General features: G+C 38.2%; 1 protein-coding gene across 1 annotated transcript in view; it reads right to left on the minus strand.

Moving 5' to 3' along the window:
* The window catches only part of snd1 (staphylococcal nuclease and tudor domain containing 1), a 215,123-nt gene that overhangs the window by 13,487 nt on the left and 183,496 nt on the right, over positions 1–18,140 (minus strand). Inside the window, exons 19-22 of the mRNA XM_015376704.1 lie at positions 15,352–15,475; positions 12,621–12,690; positions 10,147–10,260; positions 6,424–6,627 (exon numbers count right to left, since the gene is read on the minus strand). Of these exons, the coding sequence (XP_015232190.1) occupies positions 6,424–6,627; positions 10,147–10,260; positions 12,621–12,690; positions 15,352–15,475 (512 nt within the window). The remainder of the gene's footprint in view (positions 1–6,423; positions 6,628–10,146; positions 10,261–12,620; positions 12,691–15,351; positions 15,476–18,140) is intronic.

Below are 18,140 nucleotides of genomic sequence, written 5' to 3' on the forward strand. Positions count from 1 at the left end.
AAACTATATCTATAGACTATATAGTGAACTCCGTTAACTGACCGTTCAGACCGATAATTGCTACTTTTTGCTCTTCGTTGGTCACGTAACTCCGCCTCCACCCCCCGGTGCCAGTGCCATCTTTGTTATTAAGGGCTGGTTATCCTCCCGCAGCAGTGTGTCCCAGTGAGCTTGTCACAGATATTTTTGACTTATGCCCAATTATGAATCGTGGTCTGAGCTATGTTGTTCCTTGCCACAACGCAAGAGGGACAATCAGGAACTAGCTGTCTAGATATGGCCGAGGTGGTGAGGAAGTGGAAAAACGCAAGGGGCAAGTTTGTGCGACAGCGTAGGGACATGAGGGCAAAAAAGAGCAGGGATCCAGGTGGAAAAAGGGTCCCAGTGTTCTTGTGCACCTCGCTCTTTAAGCTGGTCATCTTCATGAGTTAGTTTTTCATAATGGCGGTCATACAAACAAAACAAGCTGGTAAGAAAACCAAACATAACTGGATTTACTACTAGATTGAAGATTGAACTAAAACCACAGTTGGGCCATTCACTAATGTTCCCTTTTAATCTTATAACGTATTTCCATAACGCATTAACCTGTCATCTACATATTTACTAATTCGATTTTCTGAAATATTTTGGGTCAGAGATTTGTCAAAATACATAACCTTTCAGGGTCTCATTTATTAAAAATATTGAATTGCCAATCGCCTAGTTCCCTTCCAGCTCACAATTATGTACTGATCTTTTCATAGAATGCAACAAAATAAATTTGGTTAGGTTTCTAAAATCTGTCAAAATGAATGAGGTGTGAAGACTCATAGAAGTCAATTTAAATATTAAGGAAATGCAGATTTAGATATCAGTAGCAGAATTTAGAGGGATTTAAAAAATGAATAGAAAAAAGGAAGTGTGTCAGTGAGTGTCTGAATGCGAGTGGCAAGTTGCCACTGTTTTAAGTCTCTATAGTGCCAGGACCATTTAAGAAAGGCTCAGCTTATCTGTTATGCCTAAGGAGGGGGAAAGCAGAGGTTGTTAGAGAGAGGGCCAAAATGTAATAATATACTTTCAGAGATCAATCAACCTGGCAAACATTCATCATGTTACATTTTTTTAACACTTCCTTGTTGAACGTTAAGTTAATTTAAATAAATTAGGTTTTTTGCATCTACACCTATAATCCTTGGAGTTGCTTGTAGAAATTAATCAATGCCCACTAAACTACATATTTTTCAAATTTTCTACTCAAGGGAAAAAAAAAAAGTCTCCCACCAACTCAAAAATAACTGTTGCCATCGGGGGCAATCAGACCAAATGACATGGTTGACACTGCTCTAAATCTGGCTGCCCAAGGCAACTATTACTGAGCTGCTGTGCTTTGCTAACAGCTCATTTATGACACCAACATGCTGATTACATGTACCAGCGGCGGACACTTTACATGGCAGCCACTTTACCTGGCAACCCACAGAGTACAGCAGAACTCCGCCTTAACGACTGTTGAAACAAAAACAAATTTAGGGACAAAGACTTTTCGGTCGTAACACAGACAACCAAGATCCTCTTTTTAAAATCATGAGCGCAAAAAAAAACAAACAAAAAAAAAACTAATAGACTAATGAAATATTTCTTTTTTTTTTTTTTTGCAAAGAAAGGGTGCAGGCCTCTATATGGATCAAAACTACCAGCATTATTTTATCGGATTTTAGATTCTTCCTCTGATTAGCAGTTGACATTACTCTTTAACGCTGATCTGCATTTAAAAGCCTCATACAGAACACTACATCTATTGACATAAGAAAAATGTGAAAACTTTATCAGGTAAAAAGTTGCACATCATCATAAAAACATGGGGTCACAAAAATTACTTCTTATTGTACTTTATGTAAAAGAGAAGAACAGTCGTATCTCCAGAAGTAAACATATTCCCCACATCAGAACTGTAACCAGGAAAATCACCATTTGTTAAAATCAATTTCAGTACGGAGAAGTTGCTAAATATTGGAAGCCTCTTGTACAAAAACTAGACTAGGATGGCTGAACTTCTTACAGTTGTTTTTAAGCTTTTAACCTCCTTTACAGGAAAATATTGAACTTAAAAATGTTGTCAGGTTTTCTAAACACCTAAAAGTAAGGATCTACATTTGCTTGAGAAAAATAAAAGCCTTAATGTACCGATGTACACTGACAGTGCTAATTAATGACATAAAATGTTAAAGCAAATGATATTTCAACTCTAATCGTGATCCAGTCTCTGAAATAATAAGTAAAACCCTGTTTCCCTAAATCTTATCTCACAAATTGGCATTGTCCCTGCTTCTAAAAAATAGTCATCGGATGGTCAGAGGTTGAAAATAAAACAGATTGGAAACTATTCACCTAACTATTGGGTACAGTACTTTTCTTCATCCTTCACAGCTGTTTCTGAGTTACGACTTGCTCCGTCATTTGCAAAAGGTCTAATTTTGCAGACGCACAAGCTTACAAAACTTTATTTGGTGATATTAAATCTGCTTTTGTGGATACAGTTTGAGAATATTACATTATATTAGCTATAAATTTTTGCTTTTCATCCATTTCCCCGCTGTCTAATCTTCTAATTCCACTTGGTTTCCCAATATAAATCTGCTTCAGGCACAGAATCAAAATTGCATGTCTCTCTAAGGGTAGAAATGTGAAACAGCAGCCGTCCATATGGTGTGCATCATGAGCATCTAACTAAAATACAGCTTAAGGTGAAAACGCAATTGAAAGAGAACTAAATTCCAAATGGATGAATATCCCTTCCCTGCTTTCTCTCTCTTGGGACAATGCCACCCTCAAAGACTGGTGTTAACCTTCAGTGCACTTATGACTGACTATTAATGGCTGCTCAAGTGCCAATGAACATTACAGCCCATCTGTTATATAATGCTTTAGAACTTGAGTACAGATTACAGTGACCATGTTCCAATCCGAGGATTGGATAAAGAACAGACAAAAAGGATGAGATAGGAAGGACAAAAGTCATTTTTACATGTAGGCTGATAGTCTGGATGAGTAGAAAAGGGGGAGGGGTGGAAAAAAGAGGGTGCAAAGGAAGGTTTGCCTACTGTACTGCTGGAGGCTAAACGAGATGAAAAACGAGGCACTGATCCAGGTGGCAACAAAAGGTTATATCTTAAAACATTTTTTGGCTCTTGCTCCAGCAGGACAGTATTTTTCGTTGTCTCACCAGCAGCAGGAGTCGTGGCACTCATGAATCTCTAAGCCAGTGTGCGCCTTGTAAACAAATGACTCCGCACCAACACAAGTATCGTAGATCAAAGCTGCAACCATTTACTAAAACAGCAGAGGCAACTGTAAATTCAACCAACTGACACTGTAAACAATAGCTTATCAACACCACTTCATCACTCGTTCACATAGCCATCTTTTTGGCACATATTAAAAAAAAATAGAACACAAGTACAATATTTTATCATAACTTTAAAATGCATATAGAAATATTTCCTCATTGCTCCAATAGGTTACATGAAAGATGTTAATGTTGCTTAGAGTCTTGACTGAGACTGCATGGATTCACCTTCAGGAGAAGCTTTGCTTTTAACAGAAACTTGTAAGAACTTTGGCAACACTGCCGCTTGTTAAGCTTTTTCCAGATCAAAATATTAAGCTATAGCCAGTAAGGTGGGGGCAAATACGAACGGAGGAACAGCTGTTGCATACTAAACAGGAACCATTAGATCCAAGAAAACCTAAATCTGTGTGCAGTCTATAAGCCTATTAGTTGAACAGCTAGGAGGTTTTAATCACTGTCGTTCGTCTGTAGGGTCCATTATCCCAAGAGAATTATGGTGGCTGGCTCCTCTGTTGAGGTCGGAAGTCAGAATACTCTCATAACACCCAAACAGAGGTGGGAGGTGAAACTGTACAGGTCTGTTCTTGCTACAAACGTCATACTTTAATTACTATATATTGTTTTTTATCTATTTTTGCATTAAGTGGAAACGTTTAATTTCAGCATTTCATTTTCATTTAAAACACAGTGACAAATATTAGAGCTGTGGAGGAGCAGTAATTGCAACAGAAAACATATCGTCCATTTACTTTATCTTTCATGAGCAGAGCAGCTTTGAATCTGTAGGGGGAATTAGCATAATGAGAGAAAAGCAAATGAGCAAAGTTTCATGGTTTGGTAAAATGGCCACCCTCTCATACACACTGTAGAGGTGTTTAAATGTACACAGGTTCAGTCTGAAGTTTACATGCAGCAATAATGGGCAGCACTGCCATTAATTTGGAGCTTTTAATAAAGCAATATAACAGTTTCTTTGCTAGGGTTGAATAATTGCAGAAACCACTTCAATGATCTAATTAAAAACACAAGTTAGGAGGACAGAGAGGAGAATGAAGGAGCTGCAAATCCGTAACACCACAAGAATGTTTGGAGGAGTTAAGAGGAGGCCTTTAAATTTAAAAACGCTTCCAAGGTTACTGGTGGATGAGACAAAAGTAGGAGGAATAAAGAATGAGGGAAGTTAACTGCAGATTCCTCACTTTCACGTAAATTGGCAGTTAAATAGATAAAACTTAAAATCAGGTTCATATAGCACATCTGGAACAAAGACCTCATCCCTTTTGAGAATTTATGGACAACAGTAAAATGCTGGGTCCTTGAAAGCAAATCAAACAATTAAACAACTCCGTTATTTATCATTAAAGGTCAAATAGGAAGGAGTGCATCAAGGGTTAGGATCAGTTGCATTCAATATACCAAAGTATCAACGGCTCGCTTTCTCTGTTGTATAGCTTTAATAAAGTGCCTCATGGCAATAAAGCTGATTCAAAGCATTGTTTATTTTTTTATGAAATATTGTATTTCATAAAACAATGACCCTTGCTAGTTGCTCAGTTTAGCATAGCTGCAGCTCCAGACAGATTTCCATATCATCAGGGTCCGGGCTTCAGAACAACAAGAATCGCGATGGATAATAGTCAGTTAACGCAGGCGGAGACCCAGAGCTCGAACCCTACCGGCCCAGAACCATGAGCCGAACCGGGTAATAACCACATCTGGAGGGCAATGCTTCCCACCCGGAGAGCAGAAAATATCCGGTTCTTGGACCGCTCGATGTGATCGGGTTACCAAGGGGCTACCTTCCCCATCCAGACACAGCAGCGGAGTACAGCCTGCTATCCAGCACCGCCAGCAGTGCACAAAGGGCTCCAACACTGACCACTAGCCTTCATGCCCGGCCACAGCAACAGGCTGCCAACCGAACCAAACCCAGCCACCACAGAACCAATCTGAATCCCATGATTCCCTCTTAAAACAAAAGGTTAGACTCTGATTTAAACTAATGAAATCACAGAACCAAAGGGAAAATGTTCTGAAGGATAATGAACTTCCACCGGCTCTATGTAAGATCAAAGAACATTTAGCAGCGGTGATTAAACCAGCGAGCATTAATGAAACCACTAAGACTCTGATTGCTTCATATTCGTCCTCGTAAAGGGATAAAAACTCCATCACAAAGGTGAATAAATATTGACGCACTATGTAAAATGACTACTTCCTGACTAAACTGACGTCACGGCATCCTTCAGTGGATCGTGTGACCGAATGAGGATTTTTGGGTCGTCTGCTCTCTTGGTGAATTATTTTACGCTATAAATAACAAAATGATGGACATTTTTTCACTTGTGATATATTTAATTTTCTAAATACTATCAAATTAGAAACTATAAGTATGTGTTTTCTATTTGAACTTTAAGAGTGGGAAAATATTTCACTCTTAATGATGTAGCTCATGTGTGTGATTTCTCTAGGACTTGCTACAGGACATTTCTGCATAGTGGGGAGTTTTAGATATACTGACTATATGATCTTCTCTTCCTTAAAGCTGTAGGCTACAGTACACAGATGTGGTGAGGCGGCACACCCTCTATGAAGCATGACTGGTCACCGAATGTTTAAAATGAATGACATATAGACAAATATCAGCCCTCGCCTTCTTAACTTGACGATGGTTGGAATCAATCAGTCAGTAAATTACAGGGACTGAAAGGAATAAAACAACAGTCTTTTCAGGCATCCTTTCCATCACGTTGTCACACAAAGCAATAAACAATTCGAGCCTGTCTGTTGCAAATACAAGCACTTTTACTTTGACATGTTTAACTGCCTTGCTATATTACAAACCGCTGCAGCTGTTAAAGAGATGCCGGTCATGGCATTCTCGATCAATACCATTCAGACTGGGGTGTCCATCAATATTTTAGACCCAAACAAGAAAAAGATCTTAAAATAATATATATAAAAAGAGGTAAGATTAAATCACTATTAATGTCGATTCAGAAAAGTAAAAATATCGATCCATTCAGTGAATCTCAGCCTTTCTTTAAGCTGCTTTTATCAGCAGAATTCAGAGATTGTTTTTTAACACTTACAATTTTCTGCAGGTGCTTCTCCTTGCGGACGTCCACCATGACCAAGCCCTCTTTGACCAAGCCCAGGCCGACATCATCCTTGGTGTCTCCAAACTGTATTGTGACGTGTGGACAAGTGGCACCCGAGTACTCCACGTTCAGTAGACACTGGCTGTTCTGGATGTCGCGCACCACGCAGTCCACCACATCAGCACGGGCATCCTCCTGAAGAATGGAGGACAAGATGGAGGAAAAGGAGAGAAACGGCCATAATTAGTATATTAGTTTTGGTTTACATTCAGAGAAAAAACGAAGTGACAAATAAGCTCCAAGTCATTTTTTTTAATTTGTTTTGAAGTATGAATGCAAAACTTCATTGCATGACAAATAGATAAATAATGAATAAACTGGTGATTAAATGTAAAGTATGAATAAATGGAAGAATTTACTGTCGAACAACAGATGATTCAATGACGGATGAAATTAGGGCTGCAACTAACGATTTTGCATATCTAATAATCTATCCATTATTTTTTCGATAACCAAAGCTATTAATCTGATAGCCAAAGACTCTTTGAAGAAGACTTTAGGAAATTTGGTGAAGCTGGTGAAACTCAAAAGTTTTCCCCTTACGGAGTTCTGGATAGAGCATGTTGACAGACAATTTTTATTTTTTTTACTAAAATATAAAATGTTAATATCTTTTTACAATCTTGGTATAATTACTGCTCTAAGTGGGTTGCTCCCTCTGTGAAATGCAGGTTTTACAGTCTCTATACTCCAGTTAGCAATTAATCAATTACTAAATTAGTTGAGGATTATTTCAATAATCAATTAATAACAATTCATTTTTCTAAGCCCTAAAATGGATAAAAAGATCAGAGCATAGGGAATTAAAAGCTTGAAATACAAACTTTTCCTCACCTAATAAAGGTGACAAATTAGATAATTTTCTGACTGCCTTTGATGTGAAATATGTAAACAAGTAAAAATTTAAATGTGATTTTGTTAAAGTCAAGCTGTCAGTTCCTCCATCTACAGAGCATCACCAAATGTTGCCCCATCTTGATGACTTTTCCGTCTCATAACCCCTTCCTTCCTGACCATTTCACCTCTTCAAATCCACCATTTAACTGAACAGATGCAGAAGACTAGAGTGAAACAGCTGCAACTAAATCTTGACCTCATGTCCTTTAGCAGCCAGGGTGAAAATGAGACCAACGGGGAGTTAGCACCTTCAAAAGAAAAAAAATATATATCAGCTCCTGGCCATTAACCATCCCTCTTCTGCACCATCCATCTCTTTGCTACCCTTCTTTCTCGCCCTGGTCTTGTCTCCATGGTAACCCCCTTCCAGCTAGCCACCCTTGGGCATCTGCGCGTCTGGTGTATGTGTGCGTGAGCAAGTGTGGGCAGGGAGGCTTGTTCGAGGAACAAAAGTAAGAAGGCCTTTTTTGTCCCCTTGTCTCCCCGCGGTCAACTTGTCACAGTCGCTGTGGGGAAGCTTGGGGCAAGAGGAAGACGACCACAGATGAAGAATAGAGGAGCGCTTATGAAAAGACAATAGAAAATTTATAAGAGCCTTTTAGTTTCATCATCTTATGGTAAGTGGAACAGAGCACTTTAAAGCAGGACATTTTCAAATATTAATCCTGCCTAATTGCTTAGTTAAGATTCTGTATTTTTCCAGATGTTTACCTATAGAGGTGCCAATTCCTCATTTTTTCAAAATATATATAAAAAAAAATATTTTTACAATTGGCAAGGATTTAAATGTGATAGAAATGTCAATAGAATGGATAGGTTTATTTTTGTAGTGTTTTTTGCATATGTAGAAATTTATATAAATGCTCCAAAATCTATCAGGGAGTTATTAATGGTTCACCTATAAGTCAGTCAGCATTTCATCATGGCAAGGATTGTATTTTTCAAATCCAGCTTCAGCATCAAACACATATTTAATGTGTGTGGACACTGCTACAGGAATACCTCCATAAACTATTAGCTGAGTCATAAGAAGGAGCATCACAGGGAACTGATGTGAGTGTCTGAGGATATTTCTCAGACACATTTGTCAACCTTAACTTTGCAATTTTAACAAAAAAAAATATATAATAATTTCTTGCTGCCAGTACATTTTGCCATCACTTTGATGGGAAAAGTGCAGTTTAAATGATAGAAGCTTATAAATTCATCAGCTGCCTTTTCATTTGAAGAATTTCATCTTTGAGAAGCGCAAAAATGTTTGAAGAAATGGTATAAAAACTTTAAAGAAAAAAGAAATATAAAAGATATCATACCACCTAAATATGCAGGTTCTGCTGTGAAGTATCATGGATGTGACATTCATGATTCCCCCTATATGGTCCAAGTTATAGGGACACATTTCAGGTAAAAAAAAAAAAAAAGGAATAGTGGGAGTTTGCCATGTCTGACATTTCTTTTCGAAGATACTCTCACTTTACAGAATATCTGATAAAAAAATAAAAAAAACTGGCATAAAAAGTTAGGATTTCACCCAAATGGGAGACTGTTAGTCTTGGAATATAAATGTTTAGACAGAAATAAGATGCCAGTCATGACTTGGAAAGACTGATGTCTTGTGGGGGGCCATCAGGGGGCGGGTTACAGGAGAGAGGGAACAACATTTCCTGCAGAGGTTCTGTGCCAGCGGGTCACCATCCTTTCAGTGTGTCGGACAGCAACCACAGGAAACAAACAGCAGGAGAGGAGCAGGGTGTGTGCCACAATGAAAGGCGCTACAGGTTGTTGTGTTGTGTGTATTATGAGCTGGAACATGGAGGTAAACCCTGTGTCCCATGGGCTGCACCAACAGATGGGCTACTTCATTACTAACCCATGAGAGGTGAGAGCACAGACCTCAGGCTGCCAATTATTCATTTATTTTAAGAAAGAAAATAAATAAATGTAGTCACTTGTTAATTCATGACCTGCAAGTAACCCAAACTGAATGCAGAATTAAACCCAAAAGGCATGGACAAACTTTAGCAGCATGGCCAAACAAATCCTGCAACTCAATTAATCCCAGGATCATATCTGAAGAGCAGTGCATCTTCTGCTGCCTATGTGAAATGAAAATCTTCTAAAAGCAATCAAACACAGCAGAATAAATCCAGGATTTAACGCAGCGCCAACAAGGCCCATAGCTAAAGTAAACCTGCTTCTGTTTGATTTGTATGCAGTCGGCTCAAGATGCCGTCAATGAGCCGACCCCCTGACACACCTACACACTCACATGTTGTCACCGAAGGTTGAGTAAACATGATTATTGCAGCAGAAAACAGGGAAAGGTGCTCAACCATGTACATGCTCTACAAGAAGAAGAAGATGATATCTCTGCATAGGAAATGACAGCTCAGACTACTGAATAATTGAAGGGGATTTTATCAAATTGCTCAAAAAGAATACAGATGGTATTTTTTTGATCTTCCTGCAAACAAGAAAAATCAGTGACTTTGTTTTTGTCGCTGCCCTCTTTGCTTCTGTTACATCTATTAAATGTGAGCAGGCATCATTTTCACAAGACTGCCTAGAATGAAAACTCAGCCCGTCTATCAGCTCCACACTCATCACCCTGTGTGATTTGTGAAACTCAAACACTTTTCATGTCTTGCCAGGAAAGCAAACTTTCAAAAGTTGGCAGGGAATGAGACTGAAGAAGCTGATATCTCAGTTAATTTTGGAGCTAGTGGCTGCAAAGCGTGTCTGCTCCTCTGCACTTACGTCCTGTGGGACCTGGATGAAGGCAAAGGTGTACTCTGTGGCCTGTGCTGGCAGGGTCCTGGTGCCGAAGGCAGGAGGCATGGCAGCCAGACGGGTGCTTGACACAACTTCTCTCTGAGGAAAGACAGGAAAAAAGATCTAAAACCCAACGCAGAGCAGTTTTCAATATAAACGTAAACTTAAAGGTGTTAAAAACATCTTATTAAAGTTAAACCTCTCAATATTTGTCACATTTAAAAGAAGTCTCATGAGGTACTCTCTTGTGGCTCTTGGTATTTTGTTATGAGCCCTAGATGGAGTGATAGCCTTAAGCCGTACCTATATACACATTATGTTTGAGACGGTTTTCCATATTTAATTAGTTCTAATGTTTGTATGTTAATTTACCAGCATCTGCTTAAAGAAGCGAAGACAAGTGAGAGGAGTCTTGTTCTTTGTTGATAAACAGCTTCACATTAAAACTTTACAGCTTTTCTTAAGAGGAGGAAAGCCAAATATGTAAAAACTTCAAATAAATAAGCTGAAAAGCATTTATTTTAGGTCAATTACTGTTTTAAAAAGTCATGAATTTGTAAACAAGCCCTGGCAAGACACAAATGCATGGAAATAGATTATATCACATCAATTACAGTGAAAGAGTAGGGGAATGTTAATGAATGCACAAATTAATCGGTCAACCCTTAATTTTCCTTTTGACTCAGAACTTAAGTAAAAACTGGACAAAGTTTAGGGATATGTTTGATATATAAACTCATAATTTTATGGATTGCTTTAATTTCCCTTTGTTCTTTAATCATTCAAAACAAAAAAACCTAATTTTAAATCTCTTAAAAATCGCCATCATCAGGCCACACCTCCAAGAAATTTTTTTTTATATGGGCGAAGAAAAGCCTGACTGGTTCATCTCTGCTGCTTATTCTGACTGGATTTGACTTGTTTCTAGATATAAGCAACACATGAATAATACGCAATAAATGCCTATGGCATAAAATCTATAAAGTCTGTCTAAGCTCTGATAAGTCAGTGATCCATAAAGGCTTTAATGTGGACGAAAATCAGATAAATACAGGAACAGGAACTCAAGTAGTATCATAATGACCCTTTCATAGCTTCGGTTAATATGTCCATTGAACTGTCCAGTCTAGACAGAGGAAATCTCTGAGATTCATAATGATACAATATTAAGATTTATCTACATGATATTAGACTTTGATGGCCCTTTGAATGTAGGCTCTAAGCCTGAAATGACAAAAGTGCTCTGCTGTGTTTGCTAATGATCACATAATAATTCAGGTAGCAGCGTATACCTGAGAGAGGTGGCAATATTGTAAGCTAATAGCTCGTGACACAAGGGCACAAAATCAAGGCCGTTCTGACCCAACCTGAAATGACACAAAACTACGACAAATGAGGCTCTGCAGATATCGCTTGCTTTTGTGTGTGTGTGTGCACCAGGTCAGCCTCGGAGAACACCACTTTTAGCAACATGCCAGGATGCATTGCATCTGCCAGCCAAACCGCGGTCTGTCCCCCTGCTCTGAGGTCAGTCGCACACTGTGCCGCTCCACTGCATCATGGGAAAACTCCCGCAGGGTGGGGGTTGGCTGCATGAGCCACTCTGATGATGCAAGCATGTGCACGCACGTGGGTAGAGCCAAACATCACAGCCTTCGTCATCACAGAGTAAAATTTAACAAGAAATATCCAAGGAGAAACAAGCTCCTTTTGCTCATCCTTCTGTAACCATGGATGCTACAAACTTAACACTTTAAGAATCAATATTCTACGTTTTTTAAATAAATTTTAGAAGTGTCGACTTAAATTTGCACTAAAAAGAAGGGAATTTGGATGTGAGTGTTTAAAAAAAATTGTGTTTGTATGTATACAGTATTTGGGAAATATGGAACTACAATATTAATGCTGAATTCTTGAATGATAAGAATAATACTTTTGTTAAAACTGAACCACATTCTTTATCTGCACACTTCAAAAGTTACTTCTTATTTTGTAATCAAGATGTCCTATTAGATTTAGAACACTTTGTGTTTAAGGTTTGCAGATGCTGAAGTAGAAGTTGAGGTTTAAAGGCCACATGCAGCTAAATGACCATTTTAAAGCATTTAAAGGCCAGTCTACTCAGCATAAATTACCTGATTAAAACTAAAATCAAAGTGTACTTTTCCACACGAAGCAAAAATCCTTTTCTAAACTTTCTTTGCTTCTTTAATAAACAATACCAGGAAGAACAAACAAGCTGGCATTTTGTTTCTCACATACACTTCAGCTGAAAGGGCACTGAAAGACTACTTTGAACATGAAAATAAAAAGCTTAGAACTGAAAAAACTCCACAAAGATTAGAAAAGGAAAATCCTATGAGCATGTTTTTCAACTCTAAAGATCAGCACTTTGCTTTAATGAGACCACTTTCCCTCCCCACACACACAATCAGATTTATTGCCACAAAGTTACTCACGTTGCCATAGTCGATGTAGAAGACGTGAACCTTTGCCGGTGACTCAACTTTCTCCACTCGGGCTCTGTACCTGCAGCAGCAGAAGAATAATTGGGGGGAAAAAGAAGGATAGAGAGAAGAGGAGGGGGAGCATAGAGCATAGGGAAAGAGAGATGAAGACAGAGGGCACAAGAGGAAAAGGAGATGAGTAAATGATTCTGTGCTTATTTCCCTGGGGAGAAGGTGTTGGAGGATCTGTCTGTTGTGATCGGGGTAGAGGAGCGGGATAGGATGAACAGGCTGGGGGTGTGAGGCTGGGGTATGGGGGGGGGCAGAGGGAATCCATCAGGACACGGGCAGGCGGTGGAAATTGCACGGAGGGCTCTTTGCAATAAAAGGCAGAAATTTAAACCTGTTTTTTGCCTTGTAGAAAATGACGTTAGTGCATTAGTGCTAATCATCGAGACCCCGCAGCTTTTTCATTGTAACTCTCGATTTTCGAGCACATCTGGAAAGCTCAATTTCCATGAAAAATAAAAAGTAGAAGAAGGAACAATCTGTCATTGACAGATTAAATGACAAAACCAACTGCCTGAGTAACGCTGAAATTTACAAAGACGCTGCGAGAACATATTTTCCCTCCTTTTATATGCAGAGCATCGCCTCACCTAGCCATCACTCTAATCCTTGAATATAAGAAATATAGAAGAATAATGAAGACAAATTGACTGCAATGAGGAGAGCAGAATAAAAGGCCAAATAATTAGGTTTATGTGGGGGAAGTGAGAGTAATGAACAAAAACTTCTGGAATCAGAAGGAGTTTGAGAAAATGGAAGTGACTGATGAACAGAGGTTTGATTCTCTTAAGTTTTTGTTTCACGCATGGTAACAAATTTTAATTACTCCCCTAAAGAAACAAGTCTCCATAGTGAATGAACCACAGAACACCCCAATACAAAGGAAGAACAATGCAAACATAATTAGCCCTCTGAATGAAACAAGGCTGCCAGAAACACACAAATCAAGACTTTTTTTCTGCAGTTTTAATGACAGACATTTGTTTTCCATTGCAAAGATAAAGACTCCACTTCCTGTTTAAAACGTCCCCTCGCTTGGACTGGTGACATGAAGCAGATTAACTTATGTTTTGCACTGAAATCGGGACAGGAAGATGGAGGACAACACCTGTTTTGGATGAACATTTGGTTTTTAATTAGTTTCATGATCTTTCTTTCCCCACCCTCGCCTCCTTGACATACTCCCCCTCCCTCCCTCAACATCAGTGACTTCTATCTGTCCCCCATGACCATCTGCGAACTTTAAACACCCAGTGAAAAGACTCAAAGAAGAGATTTTTGGCTCTTGCTGCTAAGAAACTCCTGCTTCTTAAGAGCAAATCAAAGCCCGATAGGTGACTGCAATGGATGCATCACCTGCTGAAAACAAAGTTGCTCAAACACCAGATGAAACGAAAAACAAAAAGAAATGAACAAATCCCTTTGGCAACATGTGATGCTTTACGGGGAAGTGTTGGCTCCTGCTATTAATGTGGATGTTTTTCCTGGCAGTACCAATAGACCCTCCCAGCGGTTGCCTATCCCTGTTGGCTTCCGAGTGAATAAGGATCTCTTCTGCACACAAACCAGACAAAAGAAATGAGCCGGAACAGCGAGATCAACAATATCCCCAAAAACACAAATTTAAGGAAAATATCGGTAGAATGAGAGTTTAGAAGGAGCAAAAAAAGGCCAAATAAGGCCAACGAAGAAAATAACCATGAGGCCTGAAGATAGATGTTTGATGGGTTGGAAAAATATAACTGGGCAAAAGTACCAGTTAGGAATGCACAAATCAATATTTCTTCTTTTCAAATAATATGCTAATATTTTAATTGGGGCATCTGCAGATTCTGATATGTTTCCAATATTAGAGCTCTGTTTGCTTTACTGTCATCATCATTAATGGTGTTTTAAAGACACTGAAACTTTTCTCTACAAGCAAGTTGGATACATGTAGGGCTGAAACAATTAATTAATTTGAATTAATCATGATTAATTAAATAATCATCAACTGGAATATAGAGACTGTAAAAGATGCCTTTCCCTGACAGAATGACACACTTAGAGCAGTAATTATAACAAAATTGTTGAAAAATATATAAACATTTTACATCCAAAATATTTGAAAAAAAATTTTTTTCATCTTTCAATATACTGTATCTGGGTTTAATTTCTGTAAAAAACTTCTTCAAGGAACCGATTATTAATTGGAAAAAGTCAAATCAAAGGATTAATCTATTCGCTAAATAATAGTTAGTTGCAGCCCTTCATTAATGTAAACATATGTATCCCTAAAGGTAACATGGGATTAGTATGAGGTTAGAAAAGTAATAGAAACAGAAAATCATGATAACAGGAGGAATTCCATCCTGAAAACCAATGTCGCTGTCTAAGGGGTGAAAGTAAGTATTTATAAACTCAAAGACAGATTTTCATAAAGAGGTCAACTTTAGCTACTGCTGCTCAAGAGATTTTTAAGCTTACTTAAATGTAGACATGTTTAAACGTAGAAATACTCTTGATAGATCTGTTCCCAGGGATCAGGCCAATTTTCAGCAATACTAAATTTTTTATTTCTTTAAATTTTAGGAGCAATACATATATTAATATAAGATTGGTGAATCTCTAGTATCATTAAGGTTTTCTAACAAATAGTCAAACTTTATGACCCCAAGGTCAAAAGCATACATACCATTCACCATCAGCGAACTTGGCTAGGCAATAATCCCCTCTCCGTGCGGCGTAGGATCCTTCAACAGGTGGATGGGCAGCGATCTCGGCTCTCATGGTTTCCATCAGACTCTCCAACTGGGCTCCTAATGGAAACACAGATGGGTGAAAAGTTAAGATTCTAGAAGAGTTGTATCTAAATATACATTTAATCATTATTAGATATGTGTCACCACTTTATTGTCACGTTTCACAATCAGAATAAATGGAAACCATAACGTTAGGAACGATCAAATGCAAATCGATTAATCCATCGATTATTTTTTTTTATTATTATCGATTAATAATGGTTTGACAAAAGGTTCTTTAAAGAATATTTTTTAAGAAATTAAACCAGGTGAAACTAAAACATTTCCAGTTGATCAGTTCTGGATAGATCACATGTACAGATGCTTTTTTTTTTTTTTTTCTAAATGCTATATATATATATATATATATATATATATATATATATATATATGCTCCAAGTGGGTCGCTCTATCAGCTAAAGCCATGTTGTAGGGTCTCTACACTCCAGTTAACGATTAATCAACCACTAAATTAGTGTACGATTATTTCAATAATTGATAAATCACGAATAATCTGATTAATTGTTTCAGCCCTACTTAAAAATAATACTCAATGGTGACAAAAACAGAGATAGACCAGAATATAATATTGATATTTCAGCTCAAGTTAACCTTAAGTGTTCCTTAAGCTAATCCAACACAGCATAAAATCATTCACTAAGTGCTTTATATGGAAATAATGAAATAACAATTTAGCTCTGACAGCACAAAGCAACAAGAATCAGGTCAAAAGCAATTTCAACACCTTTACTTGCCGACACCAAAATGACTAAAAGAAATGCTTTAGTGGCTTTTGTAGCCGTTAAGCCCATTAAAACTACGGAGCTAATCGTGCTTTGACCCTCATGGCGAGGTAGCGCTTGGAGCAAAGCTAGCTGTCCCAGTGGGCCTTTATGGCCAATCAAGCCATTATATCATGTGCCGCAGACCTATTATGGTGGATTCAAGGTAAGAATGTGGCTGTCAATACGCTGGGAGACAGAGGAATCAGATAGTGAATCACTGCTTCATAGAAAACCAATGACTGCAGTAAGTGGCTGCCTGATTTGCAACCATCAGTCCAAATTGGAAAGCTGAATGTGTATGTGCATCTTCCACAGAGCTACTTCTCTGCTCCCGGTGAAGGGTTTTAGAGACCGCTTACACAAGCCGTGTGTTTTGGTGGGGAGCTACATTAAATGTATGTAAGCAATTACAGCAGCTAGTTTGGCAAAGTGGCCAAGAGGAATTTCCATGGTGATATTTTTAGAGACCATGTTCACAAATCAACCACCTGGAGGGGGGGGGGTCTACAGGCAAGGAGGCCAATTAAATGTATGACTGAACGTCTTTATTCAGACATTTGATTGACCATAAACCCAAGCAGGACAAATGTTCTTTACGTCATTGGTTTCCTTTAGGCACTTAAATTATACTCTGTTAACACTGAGGAGCCTTTGCAGAAACATTAAATAAATGCAGCCGGTGTAGTTTTGCTGATGATGCATGTTACTACCAAACAAACAGCTTGCAGGCAGACACCTTTATTCTATTTCTGTACAACCGCTCCTGGTCGTCATTAGCACCTAATATTATTTATGCTGGTGGAGGACAAGAAAATATGAATAATGATCCTGTTTTCCCACAGTTATCTATGCTGAGACAGGCAGACAGCTGCCAACCAACGGCTCTGGAGACATTCATTTGCATGTCAAACTTGGAAGGGAAAAAAAAAAGGAAGGAATGCAGAGGGATTTATTGAGAACTAAAGTGGAGGGAGAAAGCAGGGGGCTCAGTTGGATTGTGGATATTGAGTACAGCGGTGTCCTGATATTTTGCTGCACCACTGTTATGCTGGTAGGGGATAACCGCGACTCTGATGGCACGCTTAAAAGTGATCCATCATATGAGTGCAGCATTTAACATCCGGATGAAACAAAGGCACTGAACTGTAGGAGATTCAGACACTATTATATTCTTTAGTGAATAAATACTTAATCTTGAGTTTAAGCTGAATTCTTGCTTTATTTGTGCATCTAAAAACATAAGAACATATCTTGTCCTGCTCTTTTTTCAACCTTTTGAGACCGACCCAAAATGGTTTGACCAATTATATTGCAGTATTTGGTTTGATTGCAAGGTTAAGGAACACTTCATGTTTATTGGATTGACAGAGAATTAGAGAAAATTATAATATAGAAAGGTTTAGCATCTCAGGGCTGTTTTATAGAAGGAACACTGGATTGATGAGGAATAGCTAATTTCAGAATTTCCAAACAAACTTAATGTTTGTGTACAATACTTTAACGTCAGGTAATTATTAGAGTAATGATTATAAGAAGCTCCAATTAGCTGGTTAGCATGCTGGATTTGGGCTTTGGTACCAATGGACAGAAGTGTCTATAACATCAATGTCCAGTTTTCCCACTAGAAATACTTTCCAACATCCCTCATGCACACAACAGATGACCAATGTGCGATAACAGCTGGGAGTTGGGCAGTGCCGCATTAATTAGTAAGTCTGAAAAAGGCTTAAAGAACCAAACTTTTTGAAGAAAGCAGCCATATAAAACTGAGAAATGTAAGGAAACTTGCATAGGGCTGAAACTATTGATTAATTTAGATATTTCATCAGTGAAACAAAATATACTTTTACTAGTTTAAACACCTCAATAACCAAAAGGTTTAAGCTCAAATATTTTTG

The sequence above is a fragment of the Cyprinodon variegatus genome, unplaced genomic scaffold (assembly GCF_000732505.1).
Source record: "Cyprinodon variegatus isolate N-32 unplaced genomic scaffold, C_variegatus-1.0 Scaffold139, whole genome shotgun sequence".
Taxonomy (NCBI): domain Eukaryota; kingdom Metazoa; phylum Chordata; class Actinopteri; order Cyprinodontiformes; family Cyprinodontidae; genus Cyprinodon; species Cyprinodon variegatus.